We start from the raw sequence: 26,820 nt of genomic DNA, 5'->3' as shown, positions 1-26,820 counted from the left end.
TTTGTTTGATTTAATATTTTCTTTGAAATTGTGGATAAAAAAAAAAGTCTCCTTAAAAATGATTGCTTAAATGGAAACTGTTTTTTACTTTGACAGAATCGTGTAGTAAGACAAAATCCCGGGGAAAGAAATTATCATATATTCTATGCTCTGCTGGCAGGGATAGAAGAGAGAGAGAAAGGTGAGTGGCAAAGCACGAGTCACACAAATGTAGTGGCTTTCTGCTAGCAGTCAGCCATGGTGACAGCAGTGGAGAGTTTAACTGCAGAAACCTGCTAACCCAAGCAGAGAAATAGGTTATTTATTCAGCCGGCATTCAGTGAGTGTGAATTTGAGCTCAACTTGATAAAACAACTTGTTTAGTTCAGGAATGTCACCGAGCTGCCGGTAATTTTTCTCCTAGCTTCTGCTGTGGACCTGGGAAAATTACTTGAGGACAAACATGCCTCATTCTGTTCAAGCTGAATATTTTTGCTGGTACTAAATAACTCCACAGCAACAAAGAGAAATAATTCTGGTTCCCCTAATCCTCTCTCATAAAGAATAAATCTGCTGAACAAAAGAAATGACATTTGTATATGTGCAAAATTGCCTAAAGCTGTCTCAGCATCTCCCTTTGGGCCTGCTGTCTTTGCATGCTAAAAAGGAGAGTTAACTCAAATGTGTAGCTAAATAAAGCAAAAATCAGCAAAATAAACCCCCATATATGATTTTAATATAAAACTTTGTTTTGTTCATCTTCATAATTTCTGAGCAAATGAATTGTGAACTGTTTAACTCCAACATAGTAATTTGTGGAGTGCTTTTGTTCTGGGATTTCTTTTTCACTCATCCTTTTTTTCTCTCCTCATTAGATGCTTTTTACTTATCTGTACCAGAGAACTACCACTACCTGAATCAGTCTGGATGTATAGCGGATAAGACAATCAGTGACAAAGATTCTTTCAAGGAAGTGATTGTGAGTTGTTTCCCTAGTTCTTTATGCTTTAAAAATGCTGGAGGTGAAGGCGCCAGGGCCCACTGACAGAGCAAGGGGCAAAGCTTTCTTGAGCTTACCTGCACGTGCAGCTCTCTCATTGGGGCACTGATCTTACAAGGACATACATTTTTCTCATAACATTTCGCTCTCATTTTGAGCATGTCTTAAACGTTGCCTCTGATATTTGATTTTTACTCTTACCATTTCACAGTGTTCTATGATTTAGTGAAATAATTACATTTTGGAATTAAAAGAATATCAGCTGGGAAGACAGTAAGGCATTTACATGCCTTTGCCCTTTCCCTGCATTGTTTTATACTAGTGCTATGTCCGCTTCCACTGTTTTTCCATCCTAAAGCTTTGCCCAGATCATGTAGCACCTACTGGGTCAAGCCTGCAGTGTAGCACATGGGGAGCAAAGCACCTGGGCTTCTGTGACTCTGTAAGCTGCAGCTGGGAAATCCAATTGTATGGAGTAACTTACACAATAGAGTTTAAGAAAATGGAAACACAGATTAAAAACCGGCTCCTGATGGAGTCTTTCTCTGAGTGGCTTTATATCTTATACCCACACCAATTAGCTACAGCAATTAGTCTATACTGACTGTTAGGATAATTGCTAATTGCTTATTCTATCACCAAAGTGCTGTGTATTACACTTGAAAAATCAGACAAAATATTTAATTTTATGCCCTTCACCAAACCATTTTTGCTTAGCCGTGTTAATCTCTTTGCCAGATTGACAAATTAATGTGTAGTGGATGGAGCAGTTATTTTTTCGTGTAAAAAACCCCTCATCTAGCATGGCAGAAGGAGGTGTTGGAAAACTTGGTAACTTAACTGTATTGTAGTCACATGCTTAAGTTGATTAGCGTGACATTTAATTTGTGCTAATCATCCCAGGGTAGGCAGAGCATGAAATAGGCTGGGCAGGTGATGCTTGCGTGCTGCCTGCAGCGCGGGCAGGCTTGGAGCAGGGGCTGAGGCTGCCTTCCCAGAGCGGGAGGCAGACAGAAACACTACAGTTGACCCTCGCCTGTCTCTTCCTATTATAGTCATCCCCTTTGTCTATTTTTATTGTGGTTTAAGTCTTGGAAATGTTACTTAGGTAGAACTTTTTTTGTAGGAGACAGGGAGGAACTGAACGGTGGGCATGGGCATGAACTTCTAGTGCTGCCACCTTTCTTAGAGCTCCGTTGCGAAAGGCCTTCTGTACAAAATAAACCTTCAAGCTTTATCTCTTCTCTGCTTGTAATTGTGGAATGAGTCTGCGGCTTTTCTGTTTGTAACTGTTGATTTATGAAAGGTAAATTGTGTCACGTGTCATCTGTCAGACATCTGCAGTGACCATAACGTGATGAGTCTAACTATAAGGGTATAAAACTGCAATCTGGTCTCAGACAGCCTCATATTAGACCGAAATTTGGTAAATTCTCGTAATTTTAAGAGGCATACAATTACTTACCCGTTCTATGGCAGAGGAAAGCATACGTCCCTCCTCTTGTTTTAATATTTCTTTACATACTTGCTGCTAGTTGAGCCTTGATCATTGCCATATTGGTTATTCATAAATTCAACACATTTTATACAGATCTCTTTTTCTTTCTCAGTTTTGCTGTAAGATGTTAGACAACATTGGTAAGATGTGTGTTTGGGCTTCATGGCTTGCCCAGAATATACTGCAGAAGAGCTCCTCTGAATTCTCCTTGGCTGAGAAACAGATGAGCAAATCTTATGTGTTGTTGCGTTTCCTCCCCCATGCCTTGGTATCTACAAGGCTAATTGGCAAATTTGGTGAAAACACAGAGGAGGTTATCAATTACTCATGCAAATTAGTGAAATTGTGTCTGATGCACAACTCAGTAGGGCGTTCCAATATTTATACAATTCTAATGAAGAATTTGAAAGCAAATTACGGCATTCTTAGGGCATCAAAAAGAGATTTTTTAAAATCAGAGTGATACTTAGATGTTCCAAGATGTCCCCATCATGTCTTACAGTGTATTCAATTTGGGATAAAACCAAAGGAGTTAACTCCTGCCAGCCCTCTGTCAGTCCTGACTTGCTTTTCTGAGGCCGTACAGCATCTTTGGTGGGTTTGTCCTTGTCCCCATTTTTGGGTCCGTGTGCATGTTATTGAAGAAACTAACCTGTCATTCCAGACTGCCATGGAAGTGATGCAGTTCAGCAAGGAGGAGGTGCGAGAAGTGTTGAGGCTGTTGGCTGGCATTTTGCATCTAGGAAACGTTGAGTTCATCACTGCTGGTGGGGCACAGGTGTCCTTTAAAACAGGTGAGAAGGCTGTGCATCCAAACGTAAATGTTTCTTGAGGTTGTGAAAGCTATATTCATTGCTAGTATATCTGACCATAGCAAGGACAAACAGTGAAAGGGTCTTACTGCTTTTTAGCATCTGTAAATGTTGATTAAAATGTTATTTTTCGTTTTTGGCAGATAAGGCAAATTAGTCTGCTGCTGGATGCTAGGTCTTAACTAGGGAAGGCCTTGGGCACATATTTATTCCATTAATAGTAATGACATTCCATTTTAATCTAGTTCCTTCTTTGGAATACTCTCAAGTTGATAAAACATAAGTGCTCAAGTACGTTCCTTAACTGAGATCTCCACTGAAGGTATCTTTTGTTAGATCTTTTAATACGTCAATTACAAATACAAAAGTATGTGTTGATATGTCTAAAGATTGGCCTGGTGAGCATTTTTACATGTTTGTTCAAATATAGCAATAGAGAGTACTGCTTTATATACTACATTATAGCAAAATCGCAAATTAATATATGCATGTAAGAAAAAAATTTCATTGGTTTTCTTTATCCTCATCATCCCGAGGGAAGCTGAAATGCATTCATGTGGACAAGGAGTGAATTACTGTTTGTATCTGGAAAAATATGTTAGTGTAAGCAGTAGATTGTTTGAATTCTTGACATGTAACATTAAGAGGAAAATAAATATTTGTGACTTGTGATGAATTTCTACTGCTAAATTCCTGCAGTTGTGCATATTTTTGATACTGTGCCTTTTCATGAGCAGCAAAACATATCCTAGAGTTTCTGGTTCTGTTTTTATCTCTAATCCCCGTTGCTTTAGAAACATCTTAAATTATGGTGGTAGTAATAATAGTAATAATAATAATAACGATAATACAAGAAATTAGTTTCATAATCTTATACATTTAAGGACATGTTTTTATTTGATTCTTTCTTCTGCCAGCTCTGGGTAGATCTGCTGAACTACTGGGATTGGACTCCACGCAGCTAACTGAAGCATTGACACAGAGGTCAATGATACTCAGGGGAGAAGAAATCCTAACACCTCTTAGTATACAACAGGTAAAGGCGTCTCGGTTTTGACATGGTTTTAGGGTCTGTTAAATACATGGCTTGGTCTTCAAGTCCAGGGAAATCTTTGGTCACTCAGGAACAGAAGCTTAGCTCAAGCATCAGCATTGCTATAAAAAAATACTATGTAGGGTTTTTTGGGAAGGGTAATTGGACTTTCAGAAATTCTATAGATCCCATCATATCATTCTGGCCAGGGCTGGTATCTTGGCCCTTGTCATTCTTATTAAGCATGATTGCTTACCATTTTTTTCAAATTCTGATCATGTAGGCTGATAAATATGGACATTCATTATGGACATTTGCATCAGGTGGGAGTTTTTGAAAACTTTGAGCAGAAATAATTTTATTATTTACAAGCAGGGAATTAGAAATAGGTATACGTAACATTATGCTTACCTCTAAAAAAGGGTAAGTTAAGGTGTCATTTCCTACCCTTCTCTTCTCTTCCTCAACACCTGAAGTTTATAATTTCCTAATTTTTGAATGCTTTAGCCTTGAAATGTAACTTTAAAGCCACATAGATGTACAGCTTTATAACCTACGCTGTTAAAGCTTAAATCGTGATGCTATTACTGTTACAAAAACTGTTAAAAACAATTGCTGTCAAGGTACATAGGAACACAAACCTGCTTGCCTTATGCATTGCTTTATGCTGTGCAAAGGGCACTGACCATCAAAGTCTGGTTAGTTCTCAGTTACAGGGGTGATTGATGCCTTGTGTATTCCTTCTTCAATGCAGGCAATAGACAGCAGAGATTCTATGGCTATGGCACTTTATTCTCAGTGTTTTGCTTGGGTCATTAAGAAAATCAACAGCAGGATCAGGAGCAAGGAAGACTTCAAGTCCATTGGAATTTTGGACATATTTGGATTTGAAAACTTTGAGGTAGGTTTCAAAAGTTTATTCAAATGAATTGTCCGATATTTATGCTTCATTGTTGTACATTTCTTTGTCATCTTCACTGGAACTTGATTATTAAATACATTATGACTTAAACCAGTTCTTTGTTTGCAAAGTAAAATAGTTGGACTGTATGCTTTTTGTGAAAATTTCTTGTCTCTTTAGGTAAACCGTTTTGAGCAGTTCAATATTAACTATGCAAATGAAAAGCTTCAGGAGTATTTTAACAAGCACATCTTTTCCTTGGAGCAACTGGAATACAGCAGGTAAGAGATATAGATGAAATTTGAAAGAATTTTGAAATTACTAGTATTCACTTGAAATCTGGGTTCCCAGCTACCTTGGCTTCCTTTGAAAATCTCTGTCTGGAGCTGTGCATTTTGTAAAAGCATGCTGATTTTGCTGTAATTTGCAAGATAAATACATCATCTCCTCCTATTTCTATATTTAAAATAATGTTATCATAGCTCATAAAAAAGCCCTCCTTGTTTTTCTTAGGGAAGGACTAATTTGGGAGGATATTGACTGGACAGACAATGGAGAGTGCTTGGATCTTATTGAAAAGGTAATAAAGAATTTGATACCAGTATCTATTTCTAGTTTTTGCTCTGAGACAATATGTCTTTAAAATGCTTGCCAACACAAAGAACAAGTGAAAAGAATGGTAGATCTTGCATGTTTAAATAGTGAACTTTTAATCAGATAGTTTTCGTGCATGGATAAATTACAGATTATATTGTAAGATCAATATATGTATCTTTCCGTGTTAAAGGAACTGTTAACAGTGTATGATTATATACAAAAGCAATATTTGGAGGTGATAAAAAAGAGTAGAAAGAGGGGGCAGAAATGATGACAGTGTCCTGCTCCCTTAATGGCTTTTGGGCTGCAGGTAATCTTCATTTGTTACTTGCCACTTTTGGCTTCATCCATAATTTTGTTTTGTGTTCTGATTTGTACTAAAGGAACACGTGAAAGAGCATGAAGTTTCTGCAGAGTTATTGGTAGGAACATTGGTGGTGAGGGCAGATGAGGTCTGAGCTCACTGCTTAGAGATTATAACTCTGGCTGGATGACAAAGCCAAAGTTATATATCGTTTCATCCATGTTCGCATCTGCCAGCAGTAGAAGGGGGCTGCCTGAGTTTATCTCTGTAGCGGGGTGTGTGGCTGCCTCAGTTTGGATGACTGCAGAAACTGATGGCAGCGGGCAGGGGATCTGGCTGCTGGGACGTGACTGCAGTCAGGACGGCATGGCTTGTCAGGAGCTGCTCTGGGCCGGTGGGAAGTGCCTTATTAAAATGTGCACCTGGAGAACCGTGTTTTTTCCGAGGGGCTGTATCAGCCTGAAGCTTGCTGGACACATTAATTAACTGCAGGGTAGCTTGCTTTGTTTACCACCTCTTCTGTTATGAGAAGTTGGGAGCATCAAAGGGAATTACACAGGGGCATATGCAAAGCAACGGGAGGTTGTGTTTCACGCAGTGCGTAGTTAAACTGTGTATCTTTTGCTGTGCCCCTGGGCACTGTGGGTGCTAAAAGTCTGCATTGCTTCAACAGCTAAGCAGATAATTTTATGGAAGAAAAAAATTTGAAAGTCTGTTTCCACAAACTCCCCAGATTTAAGGAAATCCTGATCATTGCAAGTCTTGGAGGCTGGGGATGTATTCTGGGGCAGTGTCATTGCACACACCTAAAAACTGCCTACATTGAGAGAACTCTTGCCTCTTCCAGCAGTTTCTTTTTCTTTATTTTGCCCATGTATCATATGCTGTATGTTTCAAAAGGGGTGTTGCCAGAAAAATAGGATTGCAGTCCTCGTGAGAACGGGTTTTTAGTCATGTACAGGTGGTTTTGCGCCTCTGTGTACACAACAACTTCAAGGACTGTGATTTTTTCCAAACTGGGATTAACATCTGTGACTGTCTATGCACTAATTCATCTTCTGCCTCGTCTTGCTGTTCTAGAAACTGGGGCTGCTGGCGCTCATCAATGAAGAGAGCCATTTTCCTCAAGCTACTGACTCCACCTTGCTGGAGAAGTTGAATATCCAGCATGCTGTATGTGATGTTTTGCTCACATTTTCTGTGCAAATTATGGAGAGTCTCTTTGCTTCTGTAGAAATTCATGATTCAAATATATAGATGCATAGTTGTAGAGGCTGTTTTGGACGTGGTTCTACTTCCATGGCAATCCATATCATTTGCTGTTAAGACTAAGTTCGTTACTTGGAAGAACATATCCTTGTTACTGTCCAGTTAAAGGTCTCCATATTGGTGAATAAGCTAAATTCAGCTCTTAGAGCTCTGAAAACCTGCAGTAACTCAGATTACTTGGACCTGCAAGATGCCTTGATTTAATGAAGTGTTCACCTTGAAGTCGTTTACTGAAAGGTTACTGTTTCCTCTGTCCAGATTAGTGTTACCTTTTTTTGTGATCCTAGAATTATTTTCGAGAATTTCTGGCATACAACCATATCCACCAGTCTTCATAACTGCCAGTTTAAGACATAGCCTTCTTTTCCAAAGTGCCTTTAATAGATGGTTCTGCCAGATGGGTTCAGGTTTAGTATAATGCCTTTTTAGATACTATAAATCTGTTATTACTGCAGCTGAAGCAGCCCAGACTAACAAATCCTATTATCATTATAAGTTGGTTGTTTGCTTTTGGAGCACTAATCTTGCAGGGAGTTCAGTGGAAAACAATGGTTTGTTTAGGTCTGGGCTGAGAAGATAATTTGACCCTTTGTATCATTCCACTCCCTGACTGCTCCCCCCTTCCCCCCCCAAATATTTTTCTCTTTTCTTTCCCCTCCAATTAGAACAATCCTTTTTATGTAAAACCGAGAGTTGCCGTTCACAACTTTGGAGTGAAGCACTACGCTGGGGAGGTAATTTTCTTTTCTTTATTTGCTGAAATTATTCCAAACGGAGTTTTCATTAGCTTGATTTTACCCCGAGGCTGCTCAAAATTAACTAAAGCGCTCTGTTCCCTCAGCGCTTTTTACAGTACCGCTCTTGTGAGAGGTGCCTGACTAACTCTGCTTGTTGTTTGAATCGGCTCTGTTTCCTGCTAGGTCCAGTATGATGTCAGGGGGATCTTGGAGAAGAACAGAGATACTTTCAGAGACGATCTCCTGAACTTGTTACGTGAAAGCAGGTAAGTTTCTGCGATTTTTGTTTAGGACCTGATGTTAAGGGGTGTCGTATCACCTAATTCTGCCAGTGTTTACGTTGTGTCACTTAATTCTGCCAGGGCTTATCACCTGATTCTGCCAGGGTTTGAATATGTTAGATGTTGTGCAGCATCAGACCGTGACAGAGTTGAAATGAGGATATAAGAAATATCAGAGGTGCCTGTAAGCAGATCTGATGGTAATCGGTTCTCACAAAGTCTGGTTTTCCCACATGGTGCAATACTTCGTCCCTGCTCAGTCCAGGCCCTTTCTAGAGAGCTCACTTGCTACTCAGTAGCGAGTAAGGATGCTGAAAGCTGCTGATGGTTTTTAACTATTTCAGGGTGCCTCATATGCAGTGTGCATTCGTGGTTATTTTACTTCATGTATAGCCTGATTTGCTTGGATTTCTGGCATTCGCTAACTTGGTTGAAAGCTTAGAGTCAGGGACCTACCACCGTGCAAATTGCCACATAGTAATTGCTTCAAAGGGAGAATTTCTATAAAGATTTATGTTACTGAAAGTCTGAGCTTGGATGTCTTTGGTACCTGCTTGCCTCCTTGTCATTCTGCTGTGTAAGGTCTCAGGATCCTTACAGTGGTACCCTGTGAGCCGGAGCGGTACCATGTCCCTTTTTGTAGGCGTACGGTTGAGACTCCGGGGCGCACAGAAGAGGAGGGAGCTGAGTCCCAGGTGTTGCTGTCTCAGGGGCTGCCCTCACCCCTCCTGTCCCATCATCCTGCCTTCCTGTGGGAGTTGCTTGTTTGTAATTCCCTCAAGCCATTCTGTGCAGGGGAAACTGTTAATAAGCGTTTCCATCTCTCTGTTGTTTACTCTGGTTTCATGACAAATCTGACATAACATCTGTCAACTGAAGTATGTAGGTAAAAGTAATAAATTAATTAAAGCTGCTGGGCCTGGTTTTGCTTTTGCACCAAGGTCTGTCTGGAGCTCAAGTTAAAAGGTCTGTGTTTCTGTAGAAGTGATGAGAGGAGGATACCTGACTGGTAGGGTAGAAAACAGCATACACACAGCTGGTATCTGAAAGTGAGGCTTGTGGGGGTGGTTATTTTGTGTTATGGCCCTAAACAAGCTGGAAATCTTGTTTTTCAGTCTTCGTTCAGGTACAATTCCCATTAGTCAGCTGGAGTTTTGGTTGAGTGAGTGGAGTAAAATGCAGTAAAGACTCTGGGACTTCACACTTCGTTTCCCTAATGATGTGTTAGGAGTGGAGAAGAAAGAACATCCTTGTTTTGTTTTGCTTTGGTTTGGGGCTTTTTTTTCCTCCCTTGCCTAAATTCTTCAGAGGCAAAATCTGTTGCTTATTAAAGATTATGGAGAAATTCAAAAAGCATTTTTTGGATGGAGGAGCTGCTTTCCAAGGGACAGTGTTTTCTTTACATTCTGTAGTGATAAATCTCATAGTCTGTTAAGATATACGTTAGAGATATTCTTTTTCTTTCCCATTTCAGTCTTGACTTCATCTATGATCTATTTGAACATGTTTCAAGTCGCAACAATCAAGACACTCTTAAATGTGGAAGCAAGCACCGAAAACCCACTGTCAGTCTCCAGTTCAAGGTTAGTTAATGTGTCATCTCTGTTCTGTAGCTAATCAGTAATAGATAAACCCTGTTCAGCAAAGAACAGTTGCAGATTAAAACAGGCGAAGCTTCAGCACCAAAACATTGCTGTCTCTCCTGTGAAACTGCACTTACTAATCACCTGATCAGCCTTTCTAGCTAGCTTCAAGCAGACACTAACTTTCGCATCACACCATCCGCACAAAACTCCTGTTGCTTTCCACTTGCTTATTTGTCTTATTTTAAAGCTCATCTATGAAGTTGGTCTCTCTCGTCCTAGTTTTTATTTCTAATCTAAAACCGACCCACAAAATCACACAAAGCCTTACAGCAGTGCCTGTATGCTAAGAAAAATGGGTACTGAATAGATAACTCATTAAGGTGTTGCCTTGCTTGAAGTTTGGAAAGGATTTTTATTAAACACCGTTTCATGAGGCTTTATAGCCCTGCCATCAAAAATGGCTCCAAATCAAAATCTAGCATGAAGTCTATCTGCAAATTATTTAAAAGAGAAAGATTGGCACAAAACCTTTTCTAAATTGCATGGGTACAAGTCTGGATTAGTTGTCTTTCATTTTGTTTGAATTAATATACATTTGCACTGTTTATTCACTTTTTTTTTTTTAAAAAAGGGAGCAGACTCAAACCCCTTGAGGGCAGATTTTATCCTAATAGACTATTACTAAGTGTTGGACAGAACAGCAAGGAGTGTATGCTGGGGCACACACGGTGTCTTTTATTAAAAAACACTAATGTTGTATTCCTTGGACAGCTTGCTTTGTGTTGCCGTCGCTTGTCTCAGACAATACCCACTTCTTGTGCTGAGGGGTGGTATCATTTGCTAGCGCTCTGAGATACCAGAGGGTACTGTTTCCCTTTAGTCATTTGTACCTGCGCAAAGTAGACCTTTAAGATCTTACTGTATAAAAATTGACTTTATTTTTGCACCCACTTTGCAAGGTAGAACATAATGTATAGTTCCTACTTTTCTCCGTTGGGGTCCTTGGACAGCATAAAGCATGATAAAACATGAAATCAAAACATTGTTGCCTCTTATCTAAAGCTGCAGTAACTGACCGTTCACCAGCTGGGATGCTTTACAAGAAGTTGACCTTCACATCATGCCGTCCCCAAAGAATTAGGTTGGCTGTTTTTTCCATGTTTTAAAGCCTTCCAGGGATTGGTACATCTCATTTCAACTGAAGATAAGAACTTTGCCCTCACAGTTTTATTCTCATGATGGGTTGGTTAACTCTTCTTTTCATTTGACAGCCTGCCTAATGCAGGCCTGGGGGTGCACGCAGAATAGCTGGGGTTAGATACCATCTGTTTCAGCCTATTGCTTAAAGCAGGGCAAACTTCAGATTAGCTCGTCACCTGACAGTGATTTAGAGGCGTGCGGCACTGTGCAGAATCTGTCTGTCTGTACCACAGATGAGTGTGAAAATAGGTTAAATCATTTTTGTGTAAACTGACCAAGTTGTCCGATCCGTCTTAAGTAGTAGCCCGTGTTGAGAGAATTGGCTTAGTTGTCCATAGATGTTGAAATGTTCACACAGGTTTAATTACAGATGAAGCCTTTACTTTTTTAAACTGTAAATATTTGCCTTTGCACGGAAATATTTGTCTTTGTATCTTCTGGCTGTTTAATGTTTGCTGCCCTCGACTCCTGGTCCATAGGCTGGCAAAGACAAACGAAGCAAGAACTATCACTTATGTTCCCAGTGACTTCACCTCTTGCTCCCTTTTCTCGGTACCAACTCCTGTGCACAGCCATAGCTCTGCCTGTTGCCTTTATCACTTCATGTTTAATCATCAAGAAAGCCTTTGGTTTGCAGATTAAAGCAAGAATTTGTTGTAACAGACTGCCATTGGCAGTTTCGCTCCAAAACATGTGGTAGGTACAGAGTGTTGCTCCTTTAAAAAGTGAATTTTCTGTCTCCTTGGCAGCTTGCTCTGTATTCTCTCCGCTGCCTGGCACGCAGTGCTGCCTTTGGGGGGGTGAAACGTTATCACCTATATGACCCTGCAGAGCCTGGGCTCCCCTCCTGTATAGTCATTTGTATCTCTGCAAAGTAAATGCAAGACTTCAGTTTAAAATGGTTTATTATGCTTAATCATACAGAATGAGGCACGTTGGAATAAGATATGGAATGACGGCTTGGGCAGGAAAGGGGTGGATGTGTAATTAAAGTAATAATCATAAGAGGACTGAGTGATTTTTGTGATTTTTATCTTCAGGCTGAGGTTCAGACAACTGATAGTCTAATGTGTATTGGGTCATTCAAAGTTCTAAAACTAGGAAAAAACCCATGTTTTCTTCTATGGTTTTTTAGCTGAACCTTATAATCTCTCTTTTTATTGTTAAATGTAATTAGCTATCACATGAAATAACTGTGAAACTGTCTGCTTAGTGCTGTTACCATTGTCTTTCAGTAAGATGTGTTTTCTTTACCATTCAATCCTTTACTCAGGTTTTGATAATTTCAGGAGGAGGGCATGTTAAAATCCAGTATTGATAGAACAGTGTCTGCTGTATTCTAAAGTAACTCTTTTTTTCAGAAATTTTTAATATTTTTTTCTACCCTGTTGTTGACTTATGTTTATTATCAAAGTGTCCTTTTCACAAGAAAGGTTGAGACTGCACAGGAGAGAGGAACACCCTGTGCACAAAATGCTGCTGATGGCAGAGAAAGTGGAAAATGAGTGGGTATGAGATGGTTGAAATGAAAAGAGGAAATCTGGTTTTGTGGGTATTTCAGTTTTACCTTAGGCCCCTTATCCCTCCTTTTGACTTGCTCAAGTTTAGCAGTTTGGGAATGTGGATCCTAAGTCTTAAGTAGTCATTCAAAAGATCCCTGAAACAGCAACTTCCCAATTTGATGTTTACTTATGAACAGTTTACTTATGAACAGTTTTCTTCGTATCAATCTGTGTATCTTGTTCACTGTAAAACAGTGATGATAGTTTTCATCAGCAGGGCCAGTGGAAGAAAAGAACATGCAGGCATTGATTCTGTATGTTCACAAGCAAGAGCTTACATGATACGGTAATTTCTGGTGTATGCCACTAGGTGTTGCAGTTAGATATTGTCTGCAATGCAAAGCTGCAAGAGCTTTTGCTGGGGTACATTGTTTGTACGAAAAGTCAGCTTGTGTCTTCTTTCTACCTGTGTTTTAGGAATCGCTTCATTCTTTAATGGCAACGCTGAGTTCCTCAAATCCGTTCTTTGTTCGGTGCATCAAACCCAACGTGCAGAAGGTAAGATTTAAAGTTGCACCTGCCTTTTCTGTACGTCTTAGGCCTGATCTTTTGCTGCCTGTCTGTTTTTTTTACCACTGTGTGAAGCAGATGGTAGTATTCTTCCCTGCGTTTGTAAAAGGCCCTGCAAGGTGAGATGCTGGGAAAGGCTTTTGATTTATTTTTTTTTGCACGTGGGCCATGTCTTTGGGCAACTTTTTAATAGTCATTGCTCACAACTCTGATAAATGACTGGCTCTCAGGATGGTTATAAAAGGAAGGTAGAAGGCTGCGCTGCATGTTTGACAACTCTGTGAGAGCCTTTTTAGGAAGAAGATGTCAAAACTGCAAAGTTTGTTTTAAATCACTAGGGGCAGTGAATAGTGATGCATACAGCAAAACTGGTGTGAATGACCGACTCTCTGTCATCAGACTCAGTTTTTTCAATTTTTATACAATTCCAGGTGCCTTCATGCTGGCTGTTTTGTTCTGTTACAGAATTATGTTTTTAAAACAGACTTGGAAACTGAGGCTTGCGGTATCAATTTTTCTTGAGTCACAGATAATGAAAGGCAACGTCTAGACTTAGACTTGTTGGAGGGCTCTCTAGAAATGACGCAGTAACGGTGTAGTAATCGCTGAAGTTAATATTGTTAGCCTGGTCCTGATATGCTCAGGTTTTACACATCTGTTTTTGGCTTTATAGCCCGTTATTCAGGAATGGTCTGCTTATGTCAAAAATGCAACAGGCAGAGGTGCTAACAAATCTGGTTTATGGTTTTCACATGGCAACTTAGAAATAGGTGACTTCGCTGTAAATCCACTTTTACATGTTACATTTTTCTGGGATGTCTGGTTAATCAGGACACGAACACATCAAAACTGGCAGATTTCATTGCAGGTTTTTGTGTTACCTGGACAGTGCATCCTCCACTTTACATGTTTTCAGTTGCTAACTGTTAACTCTGCTTTTGCACTGCTGCTTGTGGTGTGTCAAATAACACGCAGATTGTGGACACTTCAGCAAGAGGGAACAGCCTGGAAGTGAGTGAGATCCCTGATCACTGAGGGAGGGCAGTTCTGAAAAGCTTGTTTTCTTCCCTGCTCCCATTTTCACCTGGAAACCCCATGACACTTATAAAGCCCACCTGCTGCCACTGGAGTATAAGAATTTCAAGAACTCACACATTTTCCTTATTTGTCCTTTTGCATATGAGTAAGGCTCATCTCCACAGTACCAAAGTCACAAGGACTGGCCATGGTTAATGCAAGAACCAAACACTTCTTGCATTTCCATAGCAAGGCAAACACTTGAGTTCCCGCTCCCATGTTGCTCTACCAGTCTTTTCCCACTAGAAAGCTCCATCCCTGAGAAATTTGGCATATGCTGCTGTATCTGCACATATATTTTACTATCATTAAAACAAAGTTCTCACAGAATTAGCAGCTGTGCAGGCAGAAGGAGCTTGAGACAGCCTCCGTCTTAGGAAACCACATCTAATTGCAGGAGTGCATGCAGGAACAGATTGGGAAATTCCTGTAGACAATCCCTTTCAAAGTACGTATAAAATGTCACTGAAATCTTACACAGAAATGTTTGTGCTTGTTTGCCATTTACTTTAATGTGATTGCAAATTTAATGATTCAACGGCTTTATCAAATGAGCAATCCTATTTGAAGAACAAGAGTAGAAAGAAGGGTCACACAGTTTACCTTTTGTAGCTGATTCAGCAGAAGACTTGATGGAAAATGAGAAGAAAAGCCATACAGAATACTTGTTGATGGCATTCTTCACTCTTGGAAGTGTTCTCAAAGTGCATTTTTGGGATTCACTGCTTTTCCACTGTGCGCTGCGCTCTGTTCCCCCCCACGTCTCACAGACCAGTAAATTTTAGTGCCAGTGTTGTGATGTTGTTGGTGTTGCTCCTTCTGCAAGGGTGCAGGTACAGACGCAGGCACGTGAAGGGCATTTGACTTCCCTGTAGCTCAGCTGGATTCTGTGGATGCACATCACATTATACATTTCAGAGTTTATCCCGTCATACAACCTGTTGCTGCTTTTCAGTCAGACAAAGGGAAATAAGGTGAGTCAGTTTGCGTAGCTCTGAACCAGCACAGCTCAGAGACAGGTTAGCTGTGCGTGGACTACCAGAGATTACTGCATACGTGATTGAGGGTGCAGGGTTGGTTAGAAACGTAACTGTTTGAAACATTCAGATGAGCCGCTGAAACAGAGAAACTGGGATTGAAAGAAAGTAAAAGTCTTCACTGAGCATTTTCCTCTGTGTTTTTATCCGTAGTTTTTACTCTGCGGTGACGGTGATATGGAATGATAAAATGTCACTCTTCAAAAAGTGCTTAAGTGGCGCTTGCCAAATAACAAATGATGTGAAAGAAAGGGGTGTTTTAATTGCTATTTTGAAATGTGCAGCATTAAAGGAGAGCTGGACCAGAGAGAGTCGGCAGGTTGTGTTACCAGGAGTAAAGCCTCTCAAGCTACCCTTTGCTCTCTGGGTTGAGTACAAATAGGTGACACTCCTTTTGGCGAGCATCCTCTGGAGGGGAGGAGCTGGTGGGGCTTGAGAGCTGTTTTATTCTGGAAATATATTTGAATTCTGTAAGTGAATGAAGTTTAGCAAATGGAAGACAAATTCAAACTTTTGAAAAGCAGAACGTGCAGCAGACAGTACTTCCTCTGTGCTTCTAGACATTAAAGTGTATTCATGTTGGATAACAGATATGATAATTTACAGTAATTATTTGATTTTTTAATTGATCAAAAATTTAATTTTTAAATATGTTACAGTACCAAGCAAAAACAATTCAGCATATGCAGTAAACCACTGAACATTTACATATCAAAGCAGGTTCTACACTCATTAGAGTAATTTCCTGAAGGGAGCGCACAGAGTACGTGACCTTTTGTCACAAGACATTTCAGCAAGCAGGCCTCAGACAGAAGAACAGAGGACCCATTAATCTTTGGGAGACCCCCGAACAATCAGTCTGTCTGTTTTCGCAGTTTCCAGTCTGTTCTGAACTAACCATAACGTGGAAACTTTTCCACCTGGTATGCTTAATGAGTATTTTCTACTAATGAAGGGTCTTTCTCCTCAGCTTCCCATATCTTCAGTGCAGCTTGCAGAACTACATATCGTTTCATCCTTTTGAACTTTGGCACATCTTTCTCTGTGTCTTGGTCTCATGTTTCTTTTCATGCCTCCTGTTCTACTTGATAATGATTCCTCCCTGCAACTTTGTCTTTTCTGGTCTATATCTATCCTTTTTTGTGCACCTTAAGTTAAAAAAAACCACAACAACAACCACCACCACCACAAAAAAAATAGAACAAAAAAAATGGAAAACCGAGAAATACTGTCTTTTTAAAACAAGCTACAACCATTGTTACAGCCATCAGCTGAACACTTCTTCCAGCTTGCTGCTATTAATAAAGTTGCTAAGCCTTGGTGCTGCTCGGGAGACAGTTCAGCGTAAATTTAAGATCTGAACTTCCTATGCAAGCTGTTTCAGAGGCAGAAATTTTCTTGTTGGCCAAGAGGAGCCAGCCTCAGGCAGGTTGGCTCAAGTGCCTTCTCAAGTTCCCTTCTCAATTTAGGATTTTTCTTCAGAAAGTATACTGGCATAATCATAGTGAGCCACATAATATTGGCATAATCATTGCGAGTGGCCCCCATCTCCAACATCTGCATGGCCTCATCTGTACTGGTCTCTTAAAACCGCAATTGTTACAGGTTGCTTCTGTAATTCCCTGTTCTTCAGAGACTTCAACAGGTCCAGATGCAGCTGTTCTGTCATGCACGTAGATAGGTGCATCCAATTCTCTTTGGTTACAGATCTAAGTTCAGTTTTGTCCTGATAGGCAAAAGCCTAGCTTGATTAGAGTTGGCATGAAATATCTGAGGTAGACAAGAATTTCACTTTTTTTTTTTTTTTTAAGAAACTTTGGTTGGTGTATGCCACCTGAACAGGATTGCAGGCTCTCTACTCACCTCCCTGTCTGCCCATTTATTGTCTGTCTCATTCCTCTGTTGCAGTGATGGTCTTGCCATTGGCAAGCTAAAAGCTGCATTCTCTGAAGCTTTTGAGCTCTGAAGGGGCAATTCTGTTTCTCTGCAGGTCTTTTTATATTAATTTTTTAATCTTGAAATGTAATTAGGTAAGGAACAAATGAGGCAAAATTAAACCTGTATTGTAAACCTACTGCAGGGTAGGGGTTATAGGGAGCAACAAGAAAAGTGAAACTAGTAATAACTTTGCAATTCAAAGGAAGACTGGTAGAAAAAGGTCTGTAATAAATTCTGTAAGGCTTACTGCTGCTTAGGAGTCCTATCATGCTCCATATTCATTCTGGGAAAATTACTATCAAGGCAATAAGGTTGCTAAAGTCGCTTCTGGGGACAGCCATTTAAAGGGATCAAGGTATGGCTATTGGCACCTGCAGTGTACTTTGAGGCACTGGTCATTAATAGCCATGAGACGCCCTGGAATAGCAAGCAGTATGTCCCCTAATACGAAATAAGATGCAAACCTATTTCGCTTGGCGTCTCAATTAAACTTGTGCTCTTAAAATAGCTCTGAATCATTACAAAGGTAAGTATAGCATGATACCAGTCTAAACACCAGTTAGAAGTACAGCTCAGGAATGCAGTACAAAGGAACGATGAGAGGACAGCTTGGCCCCATCTGCGAGGATGATTGTGTAAAGGGTGTGGAGCAGGTACAAGTTCAGTGAATGCAGCATGTGAACTGCTTGTCAAGCTGGAATTGTAATATTGTCATATGGAGACTTGACTGTATGAATTTTACTGAGTTGGCCTGGTAGAGAGATTTTTTTTGCAGAAATATGGAGAAGGACAGTGCAAGTCTAATGCTGCATTGAGAACAGCACTGACATAAAACCTTGAAAGATGCAGGGAGGGAGACTGAGCTTCAAGGATATTGTACTATACCTTCAGCACAGGATTGCTAAGCATCTAGATAAAACTTTACTTTTAAAAGTCTTTATTTTTTAAAAAAATTATCCTTAATAAAATGGTCCAGCTTCAAACTTCTATGCACATCCATCCTGTTGCGGTTGTATACCAAGCAAGTGCTTTATACACCAGCCTCAGTCACTCAGCAGACTCTGGGTCTCCTTACTGGGGAGCAGATGCTTTTGTGGTTTTTTAAAGACACTGAGCCCAGCAGTGAAAAGCTAAAAAGTGTTAGGCCCTAAATAGAGACGTCTTTATGGTTTACTCACTTAGTTGCAGAGCCCTGAGGTAGCAGCCCTTCTGCAGCAAACCTGCAATGTTCCCTGGTACCGGGAGCTAGCAGATCACAGGGTAGATGTGACTTGCCGTCTATAAGAAAAAGGGAATAGAAAGCCTGATCATCATGCTAATAGCTACTCTGTCATACCTCGAAAGTAAAGGGAATAGATTATATGGCCCAGGTACAGCTGCTGGGTGTGTGCGGTGCTATCTGTAGAAAGTTAAGGTCTAGTAGTATTCATTTACAGCTGTATAAGCAGCTCATGTATTAGAGATCCTTATTGCCTGTTTTAAAAACCTGTCTTTTATCTCAGTTGTTCTCCATAAATACTTGTTTTAAGAAGGCTTTCTGGCTGCCAATTACTGCTGTGATTGCTTCTGGAGGAAGCAGAGCCACAGGCTCTGAGCAGAGCTCGGGCTTGCTGGGGCAGCCTGGGTCAGGTTCAGGGAGCTGCTGTTCAGGCTCATCCTTTGGGAGGAGAGCCACCATTTCCCAAAAACACAGCATGATGGCCCAGTCTCGTAGGTCAACAAGTGCATGGGGCCAAATACAAACTATTTATCCTTAGCTCTTTAACTAGTTCATAAGGCTTTATTGTTCGTAATCAGGAAGGCGCAGTCCTAAGGTGTGGCATCGTGCCTGGCCAACGCTGCTTAATTCAGCTGCCGGGATCTTGTCGCCTTGGGTTTTGCAGAATTACATAGCTTCAAATCAAGACTTGTGGAGTATGTCCCAGCTGCATCATTTTCTGGCACATCACTCGAGTAATTAGGTCAGGCACTAGAAGACTCCTTAGGTAAAAGTGATAAGGAGAGTGGGTGTGAGGAAAGCAATCGCTCCTGCTCACGAAGTGCCGGCAGTGATGTTACGTGGGGATCTGAATCCCTGGCTGAAAGAACAAGACAATTCCTGCAAAGAGTTTCGTGCTGCGCTGGCAGTGCCTGTCTCCTGTGTCGCCTCCCTGAGATCGCTCCCATCGCTCCTGCGGTGCGGCGTGTCGGTTATGCTGCCCGGGAGCCACTGGGCTGTCCCTTTGTCCCCATCTCAGAGCGTCGCTGCTTGCTGGGCTGAAGTAGGTCATTCCGCTCTCCAGGCAATCGCCCAGACAGGCATGTCCTCCTCCTTCATCAAGGTTTGTTGTTTACTAAGCAGGGCTGACTAGGCATCCCTTGCTAAGTGTATTAGGGTTTGTCTAAATTTTAGTCACCGGGGCATAAGGAGTTTAAAATTGAGATGTTTAAGGCTGGGGATGGAGACCTGAGATGGGGTGCTGCCGGGGAGGGAAGCAGGCACTGTGCTGTAAAGATTGCATCAAACTCCAGGCAGTTCGGGCAAACAGATTTTTGCATGTTTTGCAGCACGTATGTGCGCGGTTGCCAAGTTTCCCGGAAAGACCATTTGGTAGAACTCTGTCCACAAGTGGTAAGAGTCATTTCTTTGCATCTCAGAGAGTAACTGTGGCAGTATGCTCTGGTGAGCAGGGTGGAGGGATGCACGGGGAGCAAACGCTGCTTCAGGAGGGACTGGGGAGGAGGCGCACCAAGAAGCAAAGTACCAGAACAATTCTGGGGAAAAAGAAAATACCCGGAGGTGGGGTATTTTTGAAGTGCAATACTTGCTATGTAGTTCAGTGTAATATTTAGAAGTGAGAAGAATTTTGGCTGCTGCAGCAATGGATCTTTCAGCAGCAGGGGTCTTACTGCCTCCAGCTGACCTTAAGCACTGTAATAATTTTGCATTTTGTGCCACCTGTTGGATTTTTTGTGTTTTATGGATTCCTTCAAATGTGATTGTGTGACATGGATGGGCATTTGTGGAACTGCAACTAGTGATCCCAAGTCTGAAGTATTTGCTTTTTATAAATACCGAGCAAAGAAGTTGGCTTTTCTTCCTTCTTGTGCACTCTACCAAGTATTTGAATTGCAAGCATTGTCATGCAAATGTATGCGCAGAAAAAGTGTGTACTTCATCAAGCTTTGGAAGTTTTCTTTTTTAACTACAACAAAAAAAGTCCCCCCACATCTCTAGATGGCAATTTACATTCAAATCCTGTTTGCTGTGTTCTCATGGTAACTACTGCAAGGGAATATGCACAGTCCATGATAAATAGACATCCTTAGAGCTCCAAAAGCATCGCTGGGGTACAGAGTATTGTTCTCTAGCAAAAACTTTTAACGTTCATAACTCCCTTGCTAAACTGTGTCTTAGGGCATTTTGTGCATTTTTATCTCTTAAGGTTTAGGAATTCATTGGCTGTGAAATATATTTACATTCTTGATGCCTGTGAGGTGAGATTAGCCCTCGTGTCCTGTTAGTCAGGAATATCTACAGCGATTGCTGTAGAGCCAGCCCTCGCTAGGCTTGACTTCCTTTGAGTAGCAGCAGGAATGAATTAAGCAAGTACAGCCAAAGATATCACATGAAAGACTTGAAATACCAGTGAGCTGAAGAAAGCTCTGTTCTGTCTGTGTGTGTGTGTGCGCGCAGAACTGCAACTGCTAAAGATTCACTTTTTCACAATGGGCGAACGCTGAAGGGTGAAAAAGCCTTAAAAGGTAAGAGGTTTAATTCATGCAGGTTTTTTAATATTTTTAATCTTGCATACTTAGAGATGTAATGGACTTGTAGAAAAAGAAAAGAAAGTGCCTGGAGTTTGAGCAAGCTGTACTGAAAATCTTCCTGGACTTGTATTTTCCTTTAAAGGGGGTAAATGCATGCAGAATCAAGTTAATGAAAAAAAAAAAAGACTAAATTTACTGGTCTAATCATATTTTTGAACACCAGGAGAGCTTTGCTGCCAAGCAGTCTGCTTTAATAAATCACACTCTGTTTGAAAGCTAAAGGGGTGATTGTTCACAGAGCAGGGAAAAAGTCAGCAGAAGTAGAGCTGTGTGTGCAGAGGGGGGAAGACGCATCTTGTGGTGATGGGCTGCTTTCTGGAGAAAGATCTTTTCTGTTGTTCAGCAGCCTATGGCACAGATTCAGGAAAACCAGCTCTGTAAAGTTTAGGACCATAGTATTCCTATAATTTATTAAGGCATAAGGCTGTAGTTTTGCTCTAATTACATGATAAGAAAGCAACACTGGGGATGAGTGTGTTTTGGGGTGGAGGGAGTCCAGCAAGATAGTTGCAGCACCCAAAAGTCTAAATTAATTTTGTAGTTTTACTGGAGAAACTTGATGGGGCACATTTGCAACAGTAATTTTTTTTCCATAGAAATACAGAAAACGGAACATGCCTGGAAAAAAAATAATAATTGCAGTAGTAAGGGAAATACCACAACAACAGTATATTTTCACTTTTGTTTTCTGTGTCAACTCCCCCGATTCTGCCCCCAATGAAATAAACCCCCCAACCCAACTCAGCAGGTAAAATAGCTCTGTTCTTCACCTGATTGCCTTTGCTTCTGGGATCTGCATTTTGTTCCTTGCTTTTGCACTTAAAGAGCTTGCCTCTGCAAACATTAGAATTCAGCCACAGGGTAGAAAATTAGGATGAAATTGCTTGGGAGAACCTGTTACGAAGGGAATGGGTTTGATCCTGAATCATTGAAGTCTATGGGAGTTTTATTCTGGTCTCAAGAAGAGGAACCCTAGATTTGCCTTGCAAATCTAGATGGAGGAGATATGATCTGATAAAGAGCCTATGAGACTGGGGAAGGGGGTTCTCATAACTTGTAGTTGTTCTTCTCCCACTGATGCTGTATCCTTTTAAACCCCAAATGGTAACAGTGGTGGTAGGTCAAAATGTAGGTATTTTTGTTGTGTGGATCATCAATTATATTTATTCAGTATTTCTTTTGCTAAAACTGCTTAGTTTCAAAAAAGATCAGATTTGGTTTGTTTTTCATTTGTTGGCTTATTCAAACAAATGTATTAACAACCTGCAACATAAATGGAAGCATAACAACAATGATTTTTTTCCAATACAGCTGGATTACTGATAGAAATTAGATGAAAGTTACAGTACTGTCCCAACTATTCACACATCTTTGTCAGAGCTACCCTCAGAACACAAAATCTGTGTCGAGCTAAAGGTAATGTTGTTTAAGAGTAGACTTGGGTCAGTTGCTAAAGTTTTTTCCTCTTTAACTGTATCTGTCTGTTCCTGTGTGTTTATATACATACATGGGTTTTCTTAATTTAGTCACAGGATGGGGCAAAGAAGCAGAGACTTCATGGTGAAAGCCTCACTGTCATGTATTTATAAGGACTAAGTACACTTCAGAACATCTGCTGTCACCTTGTAAGATTAAACTTTAAACATGAAATGTTCACTGAAAGCGCATCAAAGCATCTTATCTTTGTTGTCTAACTTACACTCAGAATTTACTGGGTTTAGGGAGTTTATAAACCTAAGCAGCAAGGCAGGTCTATTCCTAGCGCTGACATTAGAATTACAGAAGTGAGGTGCTGGTTTCAGTTGTACGAAGTGGAATGCAGTAGCTATGAAGTAGAAGTTGAGGACATCAGCTGAGTTGTAGCTGTATGAGGGCAGTCAGCCTAAACTACAGGAAGTTTTTGGCTGATGCATGATGAGGTTGGAGGTTGCTGTTGTTGGTTTGTCTCCTCCACGTTCCTGACGTGCATCCCCTGCTCAGGCAACAGGGAGCTGGGCAGCTGGTGCCGTTCGCGGGAGCTTTGCTGGGGAGGTGATAGCACCACAGCTCCTCAGGCTCTGTAGTAGTGGGCAGGAGTAGTTTTGTTGTTCAGTCCCAAGCTCAGGGTAAGCGTACTCTCTGATCAGGTCTGCAAAGTTGCTGGTGAGCCAGGAAGCCCGTGGCAGCATGTCAATCATTCAAGACACTGGGAGGTTTTTCATTTCAGCTGCCACCTTGGATTGTCACACACACCTGTGAGAATTGTGCAATGTTTAGTGTAGAAAAGGCAAGTTTGTCACCAAACTTCTAGTGCTTTGTTATATTTCCACTGTTTACATGGCATCTTTGGAACTTACTTGCTGTAGATCTAGAAATCTTAAATGCTAAGTATGTGGTAATTAGGGGTTTTTGGGATTCTCGAAACTTTTGATAGTCGAGCAGAGATAAAGTAGATGGGTTGAGAGAAGACATCCACTTTCAGGAAGCCAGACAAATGCCACATCCTTTGTGGTACTGGCTTTCTAGGATGAATGGCTGCCCCAAATTCAGCATGAAAAGGCGAGTATGTCCATCTGCAGCTTGCCAGCCACACCATTTGTGCATGTTTAGCCAAAAAGAAACAGTGTCCAGCCTCATTAATTAAGTAGTCTTTCAAAGGAAGAAATGATGATTTTTGTTAAAAGTGGTTTAGCACTTAAATTAGCTTCACAGAAGTTTTTAATATAAGCAATTAATTCACATAGCAAATAAAGTCTCATTTAGGAAAGCTGATTCTATCTTCAGTGTCTCTGACTCAAATATTAAGGGTTATGTTTTGTTGCATACTTAAGCCAACCTAGGAATTTCTCAGGGGAAGAAATGTTCAGCCATCCAAGGTTGCCATTTCCCTGCGACCACTGGCGTCCCCTACCTAGCACCTTTCAAATCAGCCAGATGCTTAAAGGGCACGTACATCTCATTGGCCTCAATGAGCTCTAAGCACACACCTAAATGCTTTGCTTAAGTTATTGCTGCTTTTAGGCTGCTGTGGGTGTGCTGGGCAGCACATAACAGAGTGCCTGGAGCCGTGATTCCTGTTGTCACACAGCTTTGAAGAGGAGTGAGGTGTATGTGCATCTCCCATAGAGTTCTGTATCCAGCCCAAAATTGTGACTGGTCTATGCAGGGGAGGAGGGAAGACTCGTTAACCTCCGTTGCTATAGTGATGTGGAGTCCACGCTGCTGGCCAGTCCCAGGAGAACAGAGTGCTGGTATGTCAGCAGTGAAGTGCATCTAACCCATTGTGGAGTCTCAACGGTGTGTTTTCACCATGAGCAGAAAATCTGGAAGAGGGACAGAAAAAATCCACTTCTGGGGCAGGAAGATCCATATTCTTATTTAAATGTGACACAGCAGACTGTAAAACCATAAGTAAGGGCAGAACTTTTCTCCACAGGATCATCTTAAAAATAGATCTAGTCAACTAAGTGTGTCCTTCATGTAACTAAGAAAAGATGGAACTTGTCTTAGGGAAACAAAGGACCATTGACCAGCATCCCTGCCTGTAAATTCTGCAGGCTTTGTGGAGATGAACAGTGGCATCGCAATTAAATCACTCAGAGGGTGGTTGAATGTTAAATTAGTTAGGTCCTGATGTAATTTTACCATCTATTATAATTCTTTTTCTCTGTAGATAGGTCAATTAATAGTTTGATAACCATATTGATGTTAAGGGAGATTTCTTGCCATCAATTTTGGGTAACTGCACCATGCTAATAAAGGAAGGTTAATTTACTCCATAATTAACTTCTATTTCACAGATGTGTAGGAGTTGGAACAAACAAGTAGTTTGTGCAATTTTTTTGTGAGGGGAAAAATGAGTGATGACTTTCATTGCAAGTGGTAATGATTGTCAATATATAATCTGTAGCAATGAGATGGCAATGTATTTTTCCCCTACCAAATGCAATGATTAGCAATGCTTGCAGGAAGCACAGGAGCTACCTGCTGTTCTAGCCAAGGTGATGTTGACTCACCTGTGCCTTCAGCATGGCCTCTGTGGCAGCACAGATAGCTGTGATCTGCAGAGCTCCTCCATCTCGTGTTTATATAGTATTTGAAGAAATTAGTAAAGGGGCTTTTTGGCTTAGGATAGGCATTTCAGAATTATCAAAAAAAACCCCCAATTTGATTTTGATGTGGTTCTCAGAAACATCAAAGAACTCGAGTAGGAGATTTCCCAGCTCTTAATGGCAGGATGGAATGGGATGGGAATGGACTGTTGTGTTGTAACAAATCAGTCCAAGGAGAACCTATTGGTTGCCTTTTCCTGTGAAATGAATGTACACAAGAACAAACAACTACCTTCATTTTCTGTCCCTTCCCTGCAAACACATACCTTTCACTAGTCTTGATATCTTATTGTATAGTTACTTGCAGATCTGCAAGGCAAGTCCTGAATTTATAATGTAAAAATGTAAAGGGGTACAAGAGCAGCAGCTCAAAGGACCAGATTCTAAGAAAAGTGCCAAAGTTAGACTGATGCTATCTGAGACATGCTGAGATATAAGATGTGGGAGTAATGAATGTACTGATTGCATGGGATTGAGCTGGGTCATTGATCTGGGCCATCATGCAACTCTTGCTGTAGCCAAGTAGACGTATGTGCTGATCACAGGGATCCCCATCACCACCTGTAAACTCGAATTTTCCCTCTCTAGACTTAAAAAGTACCTTAACTGCAGTTTCCTCATACTTTTAAAGCAGATCTCCAGACCACCCACTGCACGTCTGCTGCAGCATAGCTCTCAGGCAGCCCCCCTGGTGTCTTGGGCTCCCCTAGGTTGAAGCGAGCCCTCGGTATTGATGAAAACCAGAAAGTCTGATGGACATTTTTGGTGCAGAGGGGCACAGACACTGACCACTCTGGCAGTGGTCAGTGCCGGGTCCCGGGGGAGCCAGGCAGGCAGGGAAGCTCAGGGAAGGCCAGGTCGTGGCACCCATGCAGGCAGCAGCCCGGAGGCAGCATCCCTGCCATGAATGGAGCCCTGTGCTTGCGCCGGGGTGGGAATAATCTGCCCTTTCAGTGCTGCCCGACCTCTGGTGTCCTAGCAACCCAAAGCTGTTGGGCTGAATATTTTGTGGCGTTCCTCATTTACACATATCAGATACTGGCTGTGAGTTAAGCCTGGCTGATTTCCCATTACATCTTTCAAACCAAAGGCTCAATACAGGAAGGAGAGGAGAAAGGGCTCCTCAGGAGATAATTTTATAAAACCATATATTTTTTTTTCCCCGCGTAGGAATTGCACTGGAACATTTCCTTGCTTGAGAAAGCACCAAGCAGCAAGTCTGAGCGTTACATCAGCCTTGTGCTTTGTAGGCATCTTTTATGGGCCACTGAGGTGATGAACCACGTGCAGGGGCGAAATGCATTGGAGGAGAGACTGCTTACGGCCTCAGTATTGAAAAAGGAGTGCCATCAAGGACTAACTTTTTAACGTTGCTTGAATCTGATTTTGACTTTTAGCTAGGAAGTTGCTGGCCCTCGTGGCCATACAACAAACTCATATGCTCCACACTGAAATCAACTAAAGACAACTCAAACTTCTTAATTATAGTTTGCAGAGGTGTGATTCATGATCGTTGTGGGGCTTTTCCCATTTTTAACAATTAGAGCTGATCACGTGGAGGGGTTTTTTATTATCTTGTGGTGAATGTGTGAAGGCTT

At 41.2% G+C, this 26,820-nt stretch overlaps 1 protein-coding gene across 1 annotated transcript in view; it reads left to right on the top strand.

Annotated features, from left to right (window-relative positions):
• MYO10 (myosin X) overlaps positions 1-26,820 on the top strand; it is a 171,984-nt gene that overhangs the window by 101,739 nt on the left and 43,425 nt on the right. The window contains exons 8-19 of the mRNA XM_074146918.1: positions 97-181; positions 855-958; positions 3,142-3,271; positions 4,207-4,325; positions 5,077-5,223; positions 5,404-5,504; positions 5,737-5,803; positions 7,205-7,297; positions 8,059-8,127; positions 8,314-8,396; positions 9,886-9,994; positions 13,177-13,257. Coding sequence (XP_074003019.1) covers positions 97-181; positions 855-958; positions 3,142-3,271; positions 4,207-4,325; positions 5,077-5,223; positions 5,404-5,504; positions 5,737-5,803; positions 7,205-7,297; positions 8,059-8,127; positions 8,314-8,396; positions 9,886-9,994; positions 13,177-13,257 — 1,188 coding nt within the window. The remainder of the gene's footprint in view (positions 1-96; positions 182-854; positions 959-3,141; positions 3,272-4,206; positions 4,326-5,076; positions 5,224-5,403; positions 5,505-5,736; positions 5,804-7,204; positions 7,298-8,058; positions 8,128-8,313; positions 8,397-9,885; positions 9,995-13,176; positions 13,258-26,820) is intronic.

This window comes from Numenius arquata, chromosome 4 (genome assembly GCF_964106895.1).
Source record: "Numenius arquata chromosome 4, bNumArq3.hap1.1, whole genome shotgun sequence".
In the NCBI taxonomy this organism is placed as follows: domain Eukaryota; kingdom Metazoa; phylum Chordata; class Aves; order Charadriiformes; family Scolopacidae; genus Numenius; species Numenius arquata.
Note: the sequence above shows the minus strand (reverse complement) of the source record. Positions and strands in the feature narration are given on the sequence as shown.